The sequence below is a fragment of the Macaca thibetana genome, chromosome X, assembly GCF_024542745.1.
Source record: "Macaca thibetana thibetana isolate TM-01 chromosome X, ASM2454274v1, whole genome shotgun sequence".
In the NCBI taxonomy this organism is placed as follows: domain Eukaryota; kingdom Metazoa; phylum Chordata; class Mammalia; order Primates; family Cercopithecidae; genus Macaca; species Macaca thibetana.
Genome location: NC_065598.1, coordinates 144,305,231 through 144,317,771, shown reverse-complemented (window position 1 = coordinate 144,317,771; position 12,541 = coordinate 144,305,231). Strand labels below are relative to the sequence as shown.

The 12,541-nt window shown below is 47.0% G+C and overlaps 1 protein-coding gene across 1 annotated transcript in view; it reads left to right on the top strand.

Moving 5' to 3' along the window:
- The window catches only part of IDS (iduronate 2-sulfatase), a 308,093-nt gene that overhangs the window by 283,357 nt on the left and 12,195 nt on the right, over positions 1-12,541 (top strand). The window contains exons 4-7 of the mRNA XM_050775197.1: positions 106-283; positions 2,602-2,690; positions 5,298-5,498; positions 7,095-7,265. Of these exons, the coding sequence (XP_050631154.1) occupies positions 106-283; positions 2,602-2,690; positions 5,298-5,498; positions 7,095-7,265 (639 nt within the window). The remainder of the gene's footprint in view (positions 1-105; positions 284-2,601; positions 2,691-5,297; positions 5,499-7,094; positions 7,266-12,541) is intronic.

The following is a 12,541-nucleotide window of genomic DNA, read 5'->3' as shown; positions in this document are numbered from 1 at the left end:
AAGCTGTTTGCTAGGGGCGTCAAGAGGGCAGTTGCTTGGTTACCTAAGAGATAGCAGACATGTTTTGCTGTGAGGACATTTACCTCTGCTTCTGCTCCCTAACAGCAAGCAGTGTGCGCCCCGAGCCGCGTTTCTTTCCTCACTGGCAGGAGACCTGACACCACCCGCCTGTACGACTTCAACTCCTACTGGAGGGTGCACGCTGGAAACTTCTCCACCATCCCCCAGTACTTCAAGGAGAATGGCTATGTGACCATGTCGGTGGGAAAAGTCTTTCACCCTGGTACTGCTCCATGTTCAGAGTCTGGGTTCTCTTGGTTTGTGGTATCTGAATCCAGCAATCCCGTCCTGGGGATGGGGCTGTCTTTGCAGATCGCTCTTCTGGCTGGGCGAGTGCCTCACTATTCAGTGCTTCCTTTCTAAAAAACCAACTTGTCAACCCAGCTACATGTTCTCACCCAAAGTGGAAAAGGGTAGAAAGAGCTTTGCTACCTTTCAGAAACCACTGAGGGTGTGCCGTTGGGTCCTTCAGCTCCTTGGGTGGTAGGCAGGACACGGGTTGAGGAGGTGGCAATGTTGGGTGAAGTCCAGCTCGGGTCCCCACCCTCCTCCCTGCAGGGTACCTGTCAGTAAACCTAGGGGTGGGTTGAGGACACCTGAGGGCCTCCCATGTGGCCAGCATTGCTGTTGCTAACTGATTGCCCAGTGAGGGGGCTGTGCTTAGGTGGGGGCTGCTACCCACTCTGGAAATTAAGTCAGAAAGATGAGTATAATCTGGTACCCAGGAACTATAGGGTGCCAGAGATGAGACATTCCTTACCTCAAATGCTGCCTGATAAACTGGCTGTCTTTAATGCCAATATGGGGATAGTGAAAAGCAAACAAACTTTAAAACTTTTTATTTATAGAAGTAATGCATGAGTATTTGAGAAAAACGGAGAAAAAAGTATTGGAAGACAAGAGCACCATAGGGACAATAATGCTTATCATTTGGGAATGACGGCTTGAATGTTTTCAGTCTCTTTCCCTTTGCTCAGTGGTTACACTGGCAGGCCTGGCAGCCTTCTGCAGGAACCCAGCTGGTCAGGCTGGTCAGCCCAGGTTGAGAGTAACATTCAGCTCTACTAAGTCAGGCCAGTTTCAGAGGTGAACCTGTCGCGAATCATATTGCACAGCCAAAAGCCCAGTGTCAGGAGAACTTTCTGCAGTTTGTTGTTCTCATTACCACACCCCTTGCCTGAATGCAGCTGCAGGGAAGTGATGATTTTGGAGAGAGGAGGAAACACAGCAGAGGGTGGAGATTGTGCTTTGGGAGGGGAAGCCAGGCAAGGACTGAGTGATGTTGCTTGACTTCCTCCCTCCTGATGATTCGATTTTGGCATCAGGCTCTAAGCGCCATGTCCTTCCCAGAGAATAAACCTTTTCTGGCAGCCCTTGTGGGAACACATTTTTCAGCTGAGTCTGTGTTCTCAAGACCTTTTTCTGTTAGCATTGGGCCTGCTTCAAGATGACAGTAGCCACCACTGAGTGCCAGGTATGTACCGTTTACCATGCTGGCCACTCCTTTAATCCTCCCAACAGCAAGCGAGGTGGGTTTTTATCATCATCATCATTTCCCAAGGAAGACATGGAGGCTCATGGGAGTCAAGTAGCTTGCCAGAGGTTGCAGGGATGCTAAGAGGCAGCATCTGGATTTGGACCTGTGGTGGTTGGCCTCCTGTGTGCTCTTTCCACAGTGCTTGCTGTGTTCATAGGTCCTCCACCCGCTGCCCTCTTTCTCTGCATTCCTGCCTCTTCTGGTGCTCCCTATTGGAGTCCTACTGTGTGACTGTTGCTGATGCTTTCTCTCGAGGTTCTGCCTGTGATCCCCTCCACTCCTGGCTAACCACTGTAGGCAGCGCTTCCCTTCAGATCCCTCACAGGCCTTACTGGCTTCTAGAAGTCCTCCCTGCTAGTCCTCACCTGACTCACAATAACCTCTGTGCTTGGAGGATCCCCCACTTGGCTCTTCGATGCTTCTGAAAGCTGGCAGTCCTTCCTTGGTTTCCAGTACTACTATATTGTCTTCCCAAATAAACTATAAACTACTAAGCTTAAGGGTGGGTTTCTGCTTCATGAATGAGCACTTGAACTTGGAGTTCTAAAACATGGTTTTGAGTCCTGGCTGCCTTATCTAATATCTGGTTAGCATCGGATAAGGCACATACCTTCCCTGAGCCTCCCCTTCCTGCCCCCATCAACTCCCTGGTGGTGCTGATGCCTCTGCTGCCTCCTTCATAGGGTGAGAGATAGGTTTCAGCATGGGCTCTAAGGAGCTGACTGTTCTTGTCCTTGTGGGTCCCTTCCACAGAGCCTATCACAAATCATTAGGGCTTAGGGACCAGGAAGTCAGATGCTCAGTTCTCAAATAGAAACTAGAGAGTTTGGCTTTAGAGGGGACTTTTATAGATGAGGAAACAGCCCCGAAGAAGAGAGGTTCCACTTGCCCTTTTGTTTACAGAGTTTTAGTTATGGGGAGTGTTTTAACAACTTTTTTTTTATGTCATGTTTTAACAACTTTTTTGTCATGTTTTAACAACTTTTTTTTTTTTTTTTTCCAAGGGATAACTTCTAACCATACCGATGATTCTCCATATAGCTGGTCTTTTCCACCTTATCATCCTTCCTCTGAGAAGTATGAAAACACTAAGGTAAGGCTGTGAAAGGGACATTTCTGAAGAGGAACCACTTTTTCCTTTGTCACATAAACTACTGGGTATACTGCATGTTCTGTGAAGCTGGTTATATACCGCAAAGTTGTGGGTTTCATTTGTGATAATGTCTTGACAGAAGTAAGTTCAGCATTAGGCCCGACAGGAGCAGTGGCTTCATTCTAGAAGCTGGTGGGTGCTACTTGTTCTAAAACCTTGGGCTCTAATGTATCAGAATCATTGAATAGCTCCCCAGTGCTCACTCTGGATGAGACTAGGAGATGCTGAGACATGGGAGGGAGAAAAGAGGCTGAGCTCCAGGAGCCTTAGCCCAGAATGGGAGAGAGGCATGCCGTGTATCTGTCTCAGACCTAATGTGTATGTTCAGCAGCTGAGACATCTGATAGGGGTTTTAAATTTTTAGAGCATTATGAAAAAAAGTAACCTACAAAGAAAATCTTGGTTTAGAGGAAACCCAAATGTATAAATGAAACTAAAACCCACATTTAAAGAAACTCAGAAAACCAACTGGGGAACTGAGAAATGAAATGTACCTCTGAGGTTTTAGTAAACATGTTGGGAAGGGTGAGGGTTTGGAGGTGAGGTGGAAGGTATTGTTCTAAATTCCTGACAGCTTTCCATTTCAGAATACAGTGAAAACTGTGAGCTCTGGCCTTTGGCTTGTGGCTTGAATAGGGAAGATCCCATCTTAATTCCCTGAAGCCATCTTGCTCCTTTTTAGTGGCCTCACTTACGAAGGCCAGGTCCCTGCCCTAACTGCCCCCCTACCCATTTCTTCTCAAAGTGGCGGGTCTGACAACACTAAATCTCCCTCGAGTGCTGCAAATTGCGTATATATAGATGATGAACAAGTGGTCTGAGGCGGGTGCTGGGCTGTCCTGCCCAAGGGTGGGGTGAGCAAGGCAGGGCTGTGAAAAGGCAGCAACACTCTTTGAGATGGAACAGCAGCTAACACAGCCCCTTGGTCTTTGTGATATACACATCATGGTCAAAACTAACTTTGGTCTCACGGCCAACATGTCTACTTTGGGAAATAAAGCAGGAGGTTTCATTCTGTGCCTAGCGTAGCTGAAGATCTGGAAATTCCATGGACTGTCACCTTATCAAGTTGACTGGGACCCTGTCATTTACAAGCCTTAACCTGTCTTTGTAATTTGAAATGTTTTTTTTTTTCTTTTTAATTTTTTAATTAAAATAGAGTTCATATACCATAATGCTCTCTCTTTTAAAGTATACAATTTAATGGTTTTTAGTATACTCACAGAGTTGTGCAGCTACACCAAATCGATCTTAGACCATTTTTATCACTCTCAAAAGAAACCATGTACCCATTACCAGTTGTTCCTCATTTTGTCTCAGCACCCAGCCTGGGACAACAACTGAACTATTTTTGGTCTCCATGGATTTGTGTATTTTGTCCATTTGGTATAAATAGAGTCATACACTATGTAGCCATTTGTTTCTGGCTTCTTTCACTTAGAATTCTGTTTTTGAGGTTCAACCACATAACAGTATAAATTAGTACTTCATTCCTCTTTTTTTTTTTGAGACAGAGTTTCACGCTTGTCACCCAGGCTGGAGTGCAATGGCGCTATCTCAGCTCACTGCAACCTCCACCTCCCAGGTTCAAGCGATGATTCTCCTGCCTCAACCTTGCGAGAGCTGGGATTACAGGTGCCCGCCACGACACCCAGCTAATGCTTGTATTTTCAGTAGAGACGGGGTTTCACCAGGTTGGCCAGGCTGGTCTCGAACTCCTGACCTCAGGCAATCCACTCACCTCCTAAAGTGCTGGGATTAGAGGTGTGAGCCACCGCACCCAGCCTTTCATTCCTTTTTATGGCCACATAATTGTCTGTTGTACCACATTTTGTTTATCAATTCATCACTTGATGGATATTTGGTTGTTTCTACTTTTGACTATTAGAAATAGTGCTGCCTTTGACATTTTTGTACAAGTGTTCTTATGGGCATATATTTTTTGTTTTCTTCAGTATAATAACTATGTTTAACTGTTTAAGGAATTGCCAGACTGGTTTTCAAAGTGACTGCACTATTTTACATTCCCACCAGCAATGTGAGAGGGTTCTAATTTTTCTGCATCCTCATCAACACTTGTTATTTTCCATCTTAAAAAATTATAACCACCCTATTGGGTGTGAAGTGGTTTTGATTTGCATTTCTGTAATGACTAATGATGTTAACCACATTTCCATGTTCAGTTGGCCATTTGTATATCATCTTTGGAGAAATGTCTATCCAAATCCTTTGCCCATTTTTAATTGGCATTTTTTTAATTGTTGAATTAGAGATGGATTTTTTTTAATAGTCTACTGGGGTTTCTTTTAATTAGTTATGATATGGAGAAGGAGTATTAGTGACAAGAAACTAAGTGCTAGTGGATTTCTGGCCCCTGCCTGGAAAACAAGAAACACTTTTCTGTTTTAATTCTACTTCTGATGTGTCTGTTCAGTCTGAATAACACATGAAGGGCTGATTATGTGAACATTAAATCTGTGTGTGTAGCCTTCATGGCTTCCATTTCTTACACTTAAAAAGCTGATGTTATATATTTTGTTTTGAAAGACATGTCGAGGGCCAGACGGAGAACTCCATGCCAACCTGCTTTGCCCTGTGGATGTGGTGGATGTGCCCGAGGGCACCTTGCCTGACAAACAGAGCACTGAGCAAGCCATACAGTTGTTGGAAAAGATGAAAACGTCAGCCAGTCCTTTCTTCCTGGCCGTTGGGTATCATAAGCCACACATCCCCTTCAGATACCCCAAGGTGAAGAGCTGGTTGAAGGCTGATCCAGCACAGCCACCACAGCTGTGTTGTTTGTTGAGAGAGGGATTTGCACAGGGAAGGTGGCCACATCCTGCCATCCCCAGGCATCGTGGATGCCTGATGGGCACTAGTGTCCTCAGTGGAGTGAAGATGGGATTTAGAGGCCAAGGCCAAGAACATGTAAGAGTCTTGTAAGAAATGCTTGGCTTTCCACTTCCCTCCACTGGAGGATTTGATTTCCTTTCCTTGAACTTATCAAGCACATGTTGAGTTGGATGGCGAGATCACCACAGAGAAGTGAATCAGAGCTGGCTGCCAAGGCCTGTAATAAGGGATGGCCCTTGCAGAACAGCCCCAGGGAATATGAAGCCCTCTTTAAAAACTGCCTGTTCCCCCGAGCCTGTCAGGTTAGATCGTGTAAACACAAAGCACTGCATTGCTTCTTGGAACCTCAAATCCTGTACTTGCTTGTATGTCATTTAGAGCATGTAGTCTTTTCTGTTTTAGAATCCTTTTCCATTTTTCCCTATCATGTTTTATGAGGGCCTGAGTATCCCATCCTTTTGACTTTGCAGAGAATGCCCCTCACATGTAATGAGAGTAGAGACCAGCGGTATGCTTTTTGATGCTGCAGGTATCTTGCTTTGATTGGCCCAGGGGATCTTGCCTTCCTAGTAGGAGCTGTCAGCCCCCTTGATAGAAGAAGGCTGTGAGGTTCACCTCTCCTGCCTCTTTGCAGACAACAGTTAACAAAGCTGACCTGGCTATGATTCTTTGAAAGGCCTGCTTATAAGTCTAGCCCTTGGCTGGCATCTGGGAACTTTGATTTCCAGAGTGTTCCCACTACTCCCAGAATTGACTTACTATGCTTAAACTGTTTAGACAAACATTGTGGTTGATGATGAACCCTTGTTTTTTTTTTTTTTTTTTTTTTTCTGGGAGTCTGGCATTTTGGTATGTTTCAGACAGACAATGCCTACCTGACCAGCCCCAAATAAAAACTGGATAATGAGGCTTTAATGAGCTTGCCTAGTTAGCAGCATTTCACATGTATTATCACACAACTCATTGCTGGGAGAAGTAAGTGTATCCTATGTGACTTCCCTGGAAGAGGACTTGAAGCTTGTGCCTAGTTTCCTCTAGACATTGTCTCATGTCCTTTTTTCTTTGCTGAGTGTGTTTTACTGTAATAAATCATAGCTGTGCGTGAGACTAAATGCTGAATCCTATGAGTTCCCCTAGTGAATTACTGAACCTGAGGGTGATTTTGGGAACCCAACACCTCATGACACTTTTCTAGCCAGGCAGGAGGTGGGGACAGGAACAGAAGGGCATCTGTTTGTATGAAGGAAGAGAGCTGTTGCTGCTCAGTTTGTAGGAAACAGAAGTCGTATGATTTCATTGCCATTGGCATCTCATGAGAGTAACTTAAGGCTGGACTTCCAGGTCAGGGATGAGCACATGGGAAATGCTAGTGAGCCACCATGTAAATGCATCACAGGCTTAGAGAAAAGGCAGCATAGATACTAATAGAGCCACAACCTTGTGCTTTTGCTAAAACAGTGACAACTTTGTGGCTTTGTGTTTTTCCCCAAGGAATTTCAGAAGTTGTATCCCTTGGAGAACATCACCTTGGCCCCCGATTCCGAGGTCCCTGATGGCCTACCCCCTGTGGCGTACAACCCCTGGATGGACATCAGGCAACGGGAAGATGTCCAAGCCTTAAACATCAGTGTGCCATATGGCCCAATTCCTGTGGAGTTTCAGGTATCAAGGACATAGTTGGAGGATGTATTGGACACTGATGACATAGTGTCATAGGTGAAACCACTCTTCTCAGTAGACACAACTCCATCTATAATGTCTTATTAAGAGCTTTCTTTGTGTGAGTTATCGGGCAAAGAGCTGGGGTGGAGGTGTCCTATAGGTATTTAGGGCACAGGCAGTGTTGCATGGATCAGAACTCTCCCAGCCAGTGTCTTACCTTCTAAAGAAGGGAATATCCAGAGAGTTGGTGACTTGTTGCTTGTGGACACGGGTGGGGAAGCAGCCTGGGTGACCATTCCTAACCAAGGGGGATACTGTTTAATTTAGGTGATAGCTCATTAGTTGTAGAGTGATGAGCAAGTCCCGAGCAGCCCAGAATGCTTGGTTTGCTGGTACTTGCAGGTTCCCTTTGTGGGAAAAGCCCATCCTGGCTAGCTGTCACTCTCAGGGGGTGGCTTGGTGAGCAGGACCTTGGTGCAGAGGGAACTGGGACACCATCATGGCCAGTGCCATCCAGTTGTGATGTCTGGCATTCCTTTGCCATGATTTAGGGGCAGAGCAACCACATAATTAGAATCCTCACACTGACTCATCAATCACCTTTTCTCCCTGGAGAGCAGAATACACATTGACTAATGCTCTTTCTGGAATATTCCACACAGAACCGTGCCCTTCTCTTACCACATGAATGCTGTGGCAGGCAAGCTATAGTGAATGGAAGATGGCAGGGTTTTCAAAGTATGCGTCCTGGACTACCTGCCTTAGAATTTCTGGGAGGGCTTGTTGGGAATGCAAAGTCTTGGCCCACTCAGATTTACACAGTTGGAAGCTGGAGGTGGAACCTGACCTGACAACCGATATTTCTTTAAAAAAAAAAAAAAAAAAAAAAAAAAAAAAAAAAAAAAAAGCACACCAGGTGATTCTGATTCATCAGAAGTTTGAGAGTCTCTGCTGTAGTGTATTGTTCAAAACAAACACAATAAAACCACCGTATACAGATATCCCTTGCTATCCAAACTTACTTGGCCCCTGAGATTGCACAACAAGAGTGTGGGTGGTGAGAGGTGTGCATTCCTCAAATCCATTTGATTCTGGTTTCACTGAGAGTTTGGAAAGCAATGCAGCCATCTGTTTTTTTTCTAATTTTGTGTTTCTGGGCTACTGATGATGAAGTGGCTTGAACTGGCCCTGAGGCTGCACCTGGATGCTTTATTAGTGACGGTCACTTAAAACGACCCTTCAAAATGGACTGTGTGCCAGGAAGGGCGCTGACTCATGTGTGGTATTACCTTTAGTCCTCATGGGGACTTAGTGAGGTACCTGCTCTCTGTTGTCTAGGTGAGGAAACTCAAGGCATGAGAGGTGTGCTGACTTGTCTGACAGCACAAAATTAGTGCTAGGTGGAGCCGATTCATCCCCAGGGACTGTAACTCCAAAGCCCCATGGTTGGATCTGTTGGTTCCCAGCAGTGTGGGTTCAAATTCATGTTCTACCCCATACCAGCTGCCTAACCTCTGTCAAGTCATGTTACCTCCCTGAGCCTCCCTGAGTTTTCTTCTCTATAAAATTGAAACAAGGTAGGTAAAATTTTTCCATGATAACACCTACTTTAGAGATTTTCAGCAAGAATCAAAGAGAGCATGTAGAAGTATCTAGGACCGTTTCGGCTGCACAGAGCGGTCTCCTTCAAGTTCTGTTAGTCCCCTCCTTAGACACAGTGGACAGCATGACTCAGAGGGCCTCCCTGATGCATGCACATGCTGGTCCCAGCCCTGTATTCCGCTTAAACTCGGGCCTGTTCACTGTCCTCTTGCAGCTTTGGATGTCCGCATCCATGCCCATCTCACTGCACTCTTGAGCTCTGGGCTCTCTTCAGCTCCAGCCCTCTAACTCAGCTCCACATGAGCCAGTGACCTCAGGGGCCACACTCAGGAGTTTGTTGCCTGCTGCTTCTGAGTCACCACACTGACCACAACCTCTTCTAGCACCTCCCTTGCTCCACCTCACGGGGATTGCCAGAATATGCATTTCTATCTCCCCCTTGTGTCCAGGGCCTGTTGGCTTTGTTGCTTTCCTAAATAGCTAAGGCCTGGTGGTAGGTGACTACTGTTCTTCCCAGCTGCTTAGCTCACCATACTTGTCCATTTATCCTTGCCCCTCCTGCAATACCCTTATCGTCAGACAGTCCAACCACACCCTCTGCTCTCCAGTCCAAGTCCTGAAAGCTGCTGGAGAAAATCCACGCCCCCACGAAGCAGGAGGCCCTCAGATACCCCGCCTCCAGCCCCAGCAGCCCAGGCAAGCTCTCTGCTCAGCTCACCTCACTTGTCCTCTGCAGCTGCTCTGTTTGTATGACCTCTTCCCTACTCCCCTTCACTGCTCCCCTCCAGGCCTTTGCCACCCCTGTGCCCCATTTCTCAGTGGACAGCACCTTTCCTCTTGTAGAAATGGAGGCTGGTGGATAGGCGGAGGTAGGGGATCGGATGGGGTGGATGTGGGTACACATTCTGGCTGTGCCCCTTATCAACTGCGTGACTCTGGGCAAGTTAACTAACCCTTCTGAGTCTTGGAGTCCTTAATGTGCCATTCAGAGGATCAGATGCCACCTAGTGTGTACTTGTTGAATGGGCTCTATTAATAATCTCCGTCACTGAGATCTGGAATTTTGTGTTTGCATGTTCTGGGCTCGAGGCCTCTTCCCTCGACTCCCCACCACTGTCCCTGCTTCCCACGTCTGCAAGCAAAAAGAGCAAGGTCTTCCTTCTCACTCACCTTCCCTGCAGCCTCTCCATCTGCTCTCATCCCTCTCAGCTGCAAAAGTGCCAGCCCCCTTGCCCCTGCCTGTTTCTGCTTTCCACTCCCTCACCTGACCTCCAAGGCAGAACGACTGCACACTGGGCTGTTCTGGCTATGTCTGTGGCCTCATTGTCTATTTGTTCTTCTCTGTCCTCTACGCAGGCTTCCACCTCCCCAACCCACTAAACTTTCACCTCAGCACTGACCTTGGTGGCCAATAAAATCCATCTGTGTGGGTCCTGACCTTCCTTGGGCTCCGTGTCACTTCCTCACTGGCCAGCTCCACCCCTTCTGGAACTCCTTCCTCCTCCTCCTCCTCTTGCACCGCCTGCCCCCACATGCCAGCGAATTATGCCACCAGCTGAATGTGAAACCTGGAGTCACCCTGGGGTTCCTCAACACCTCCTCCTGCTCTGCTCCCTGCCCCCATGTCTACTTGATGCCCCTAAATTCCTCTGACATCCACATGGTCCTCTAGATCCTTCATCACATTGTTCTGGACCACTTTAGTGGGCCTTGCTTTGTTTTGTTCATTCAGCAAGTGTGGTGAGCACCTCTTATGTACCCAGCAGTGGCCTAGTACCATTTTGTCTAAAGCCTCTGGAATCTGTGTCTGTGTCCTGTTGCAACATGACTCTTAATAACTTGCAGCCCGGATCATGTCAATTTCTCGCCTTGAAAGACCTCAGTGACTCCATTGACCTAGAACTTGGAGTCTCCACTCCCTGGATAGACCCACCAGGTCCATATTATCTGGCCCAGACCTAACTTTCCAGTCACCCCTCTGCCCTCCCATTTGATTCTCCAGTCACATGAGCCTTTTATTGGCCCCACGCACAACCTACTCCGTCACAACTCCACACTGTTCCATGCCCTGCAGCCCCTGCTTGGAGCATCTGAGCCCCATTTGTCTGACTGCAGGCGCTTCTTGTCAAGTTCTAACTCCTCTGTGAAGCCTTCCCTGAATCTCCCATGCAGATTTGAGGGCTTATTCCCCTGTGTCACCCCTGGGCCTCTGTGGGGGATTGGTCAGAGTGGTGGGAAAAACTATAGGGAAAGGATACAAACCTTCTGAAAGGTCAGAAGGTTCTGCAGAGCCCCAGGGGAGAATAGCTGAAGGCAGCTATTCTATAACCCTGAGGCAGAGGGCAAGGAGTAGGTACAAGGAAGCGTGGGGGAATTTATCTTAAACAGTCTTGTTTACTTATGTTGACCAGGAGCTGACCTTTGATCATCTGTGCATGTGAGGTTCCCTGGAAGGAGAACAATAAATGTTAATTACCTACAGGTTGGCTCCAGGTTTTTGGCATTGTGCCTGCACTGAGTAAAAGCAAGCAGCTCCAGCTTCTCGGGGCTGCTGTCTCGCCACTAGAGCTAGGCAGTCACCTAGCTGCTCTTACACTGCATACCTGTGTCTGAGTACTCATTTCCTCCATAGGCCAGGGTCTGCAGGACAGACCCGGCAGGCCTCACTGATAATTAAACATTTTCTTGTCTCCGTGATTGTGTCCTCACTGGATGGGGTGGTTCATCAAGGTTGAGGACCTTGTCTGCTTATTGCCTTACATCCAGGGGCTAGCATAGGAAGGAAGGAATACTTTTGTATAGGACACAGCCATCCTGACAGGTGTCTTTCTTCCCCAGGAGGACCAAAGTTCCACACGTTTCAGGCTGAAGACTTCATCTACCAGAAAGTATAAGTAGGCCAGGGTTCAACATAATCCTGCTAGAAAGTTAGATGTATATCTTTTCTCTTGACTGCAAGTGAGAACGGGTGAATCTTATGATTGTCCTCACCCTGGCAGTGATAAGAAGAAGCTGGTGGGTGCAGATGATAAGTCAGTGACTGGTCTGAGAAGTCATGGCTTTCTTCTCACCCCTCTTTGGGGTGGAGGATTAATCTTTGTTCTTAGCATTTGTGAACCAGGCTGGGGATGAGAGCCCAGGAGAGGCCGGTGGCTCATTTACTTCAGGGTATGATCTGGCTGTTCCCAAAGCCCCTCTTGGGTTCAGGGACTGTGAAGGACGTGCTGCTCTCTGGTCTCTCCCTTGCTCTTCTGCCTGCTGACAGTTTGTTAGAAATGAGCTCCATGTAACAGCCATGGTCCATGAAAATATGCAGTTGTAATCTGCTGTTGGGTTAGAAAGTGATCAGAGGGAAAGGCTCAGTCAGGGTTGTTGTTATGTGTTAAGTTATGAATTTTTTTCCCTGAAAAGAGCTGTTGAAGTCCTAACCCCCTAGTACCACAGAATGTAACCATATTTGGAAATAGGTGTATTGCAGATGTAATTAGTTAAGATCAGGTCATATTGGAGTAAGGTGGGCTCCTGATCCAATATGATCAGTGTCCTTTAAGAAGAGGGGAGAGAGATACACTGGAAGAACACATGAAGATGGAGACACAGTGAGGCAGCTGCAAACTGAGGGATGCCAGGGACTGACCGCCACCATCAGCAGTTAGGGAGACGCAAGATTCTTC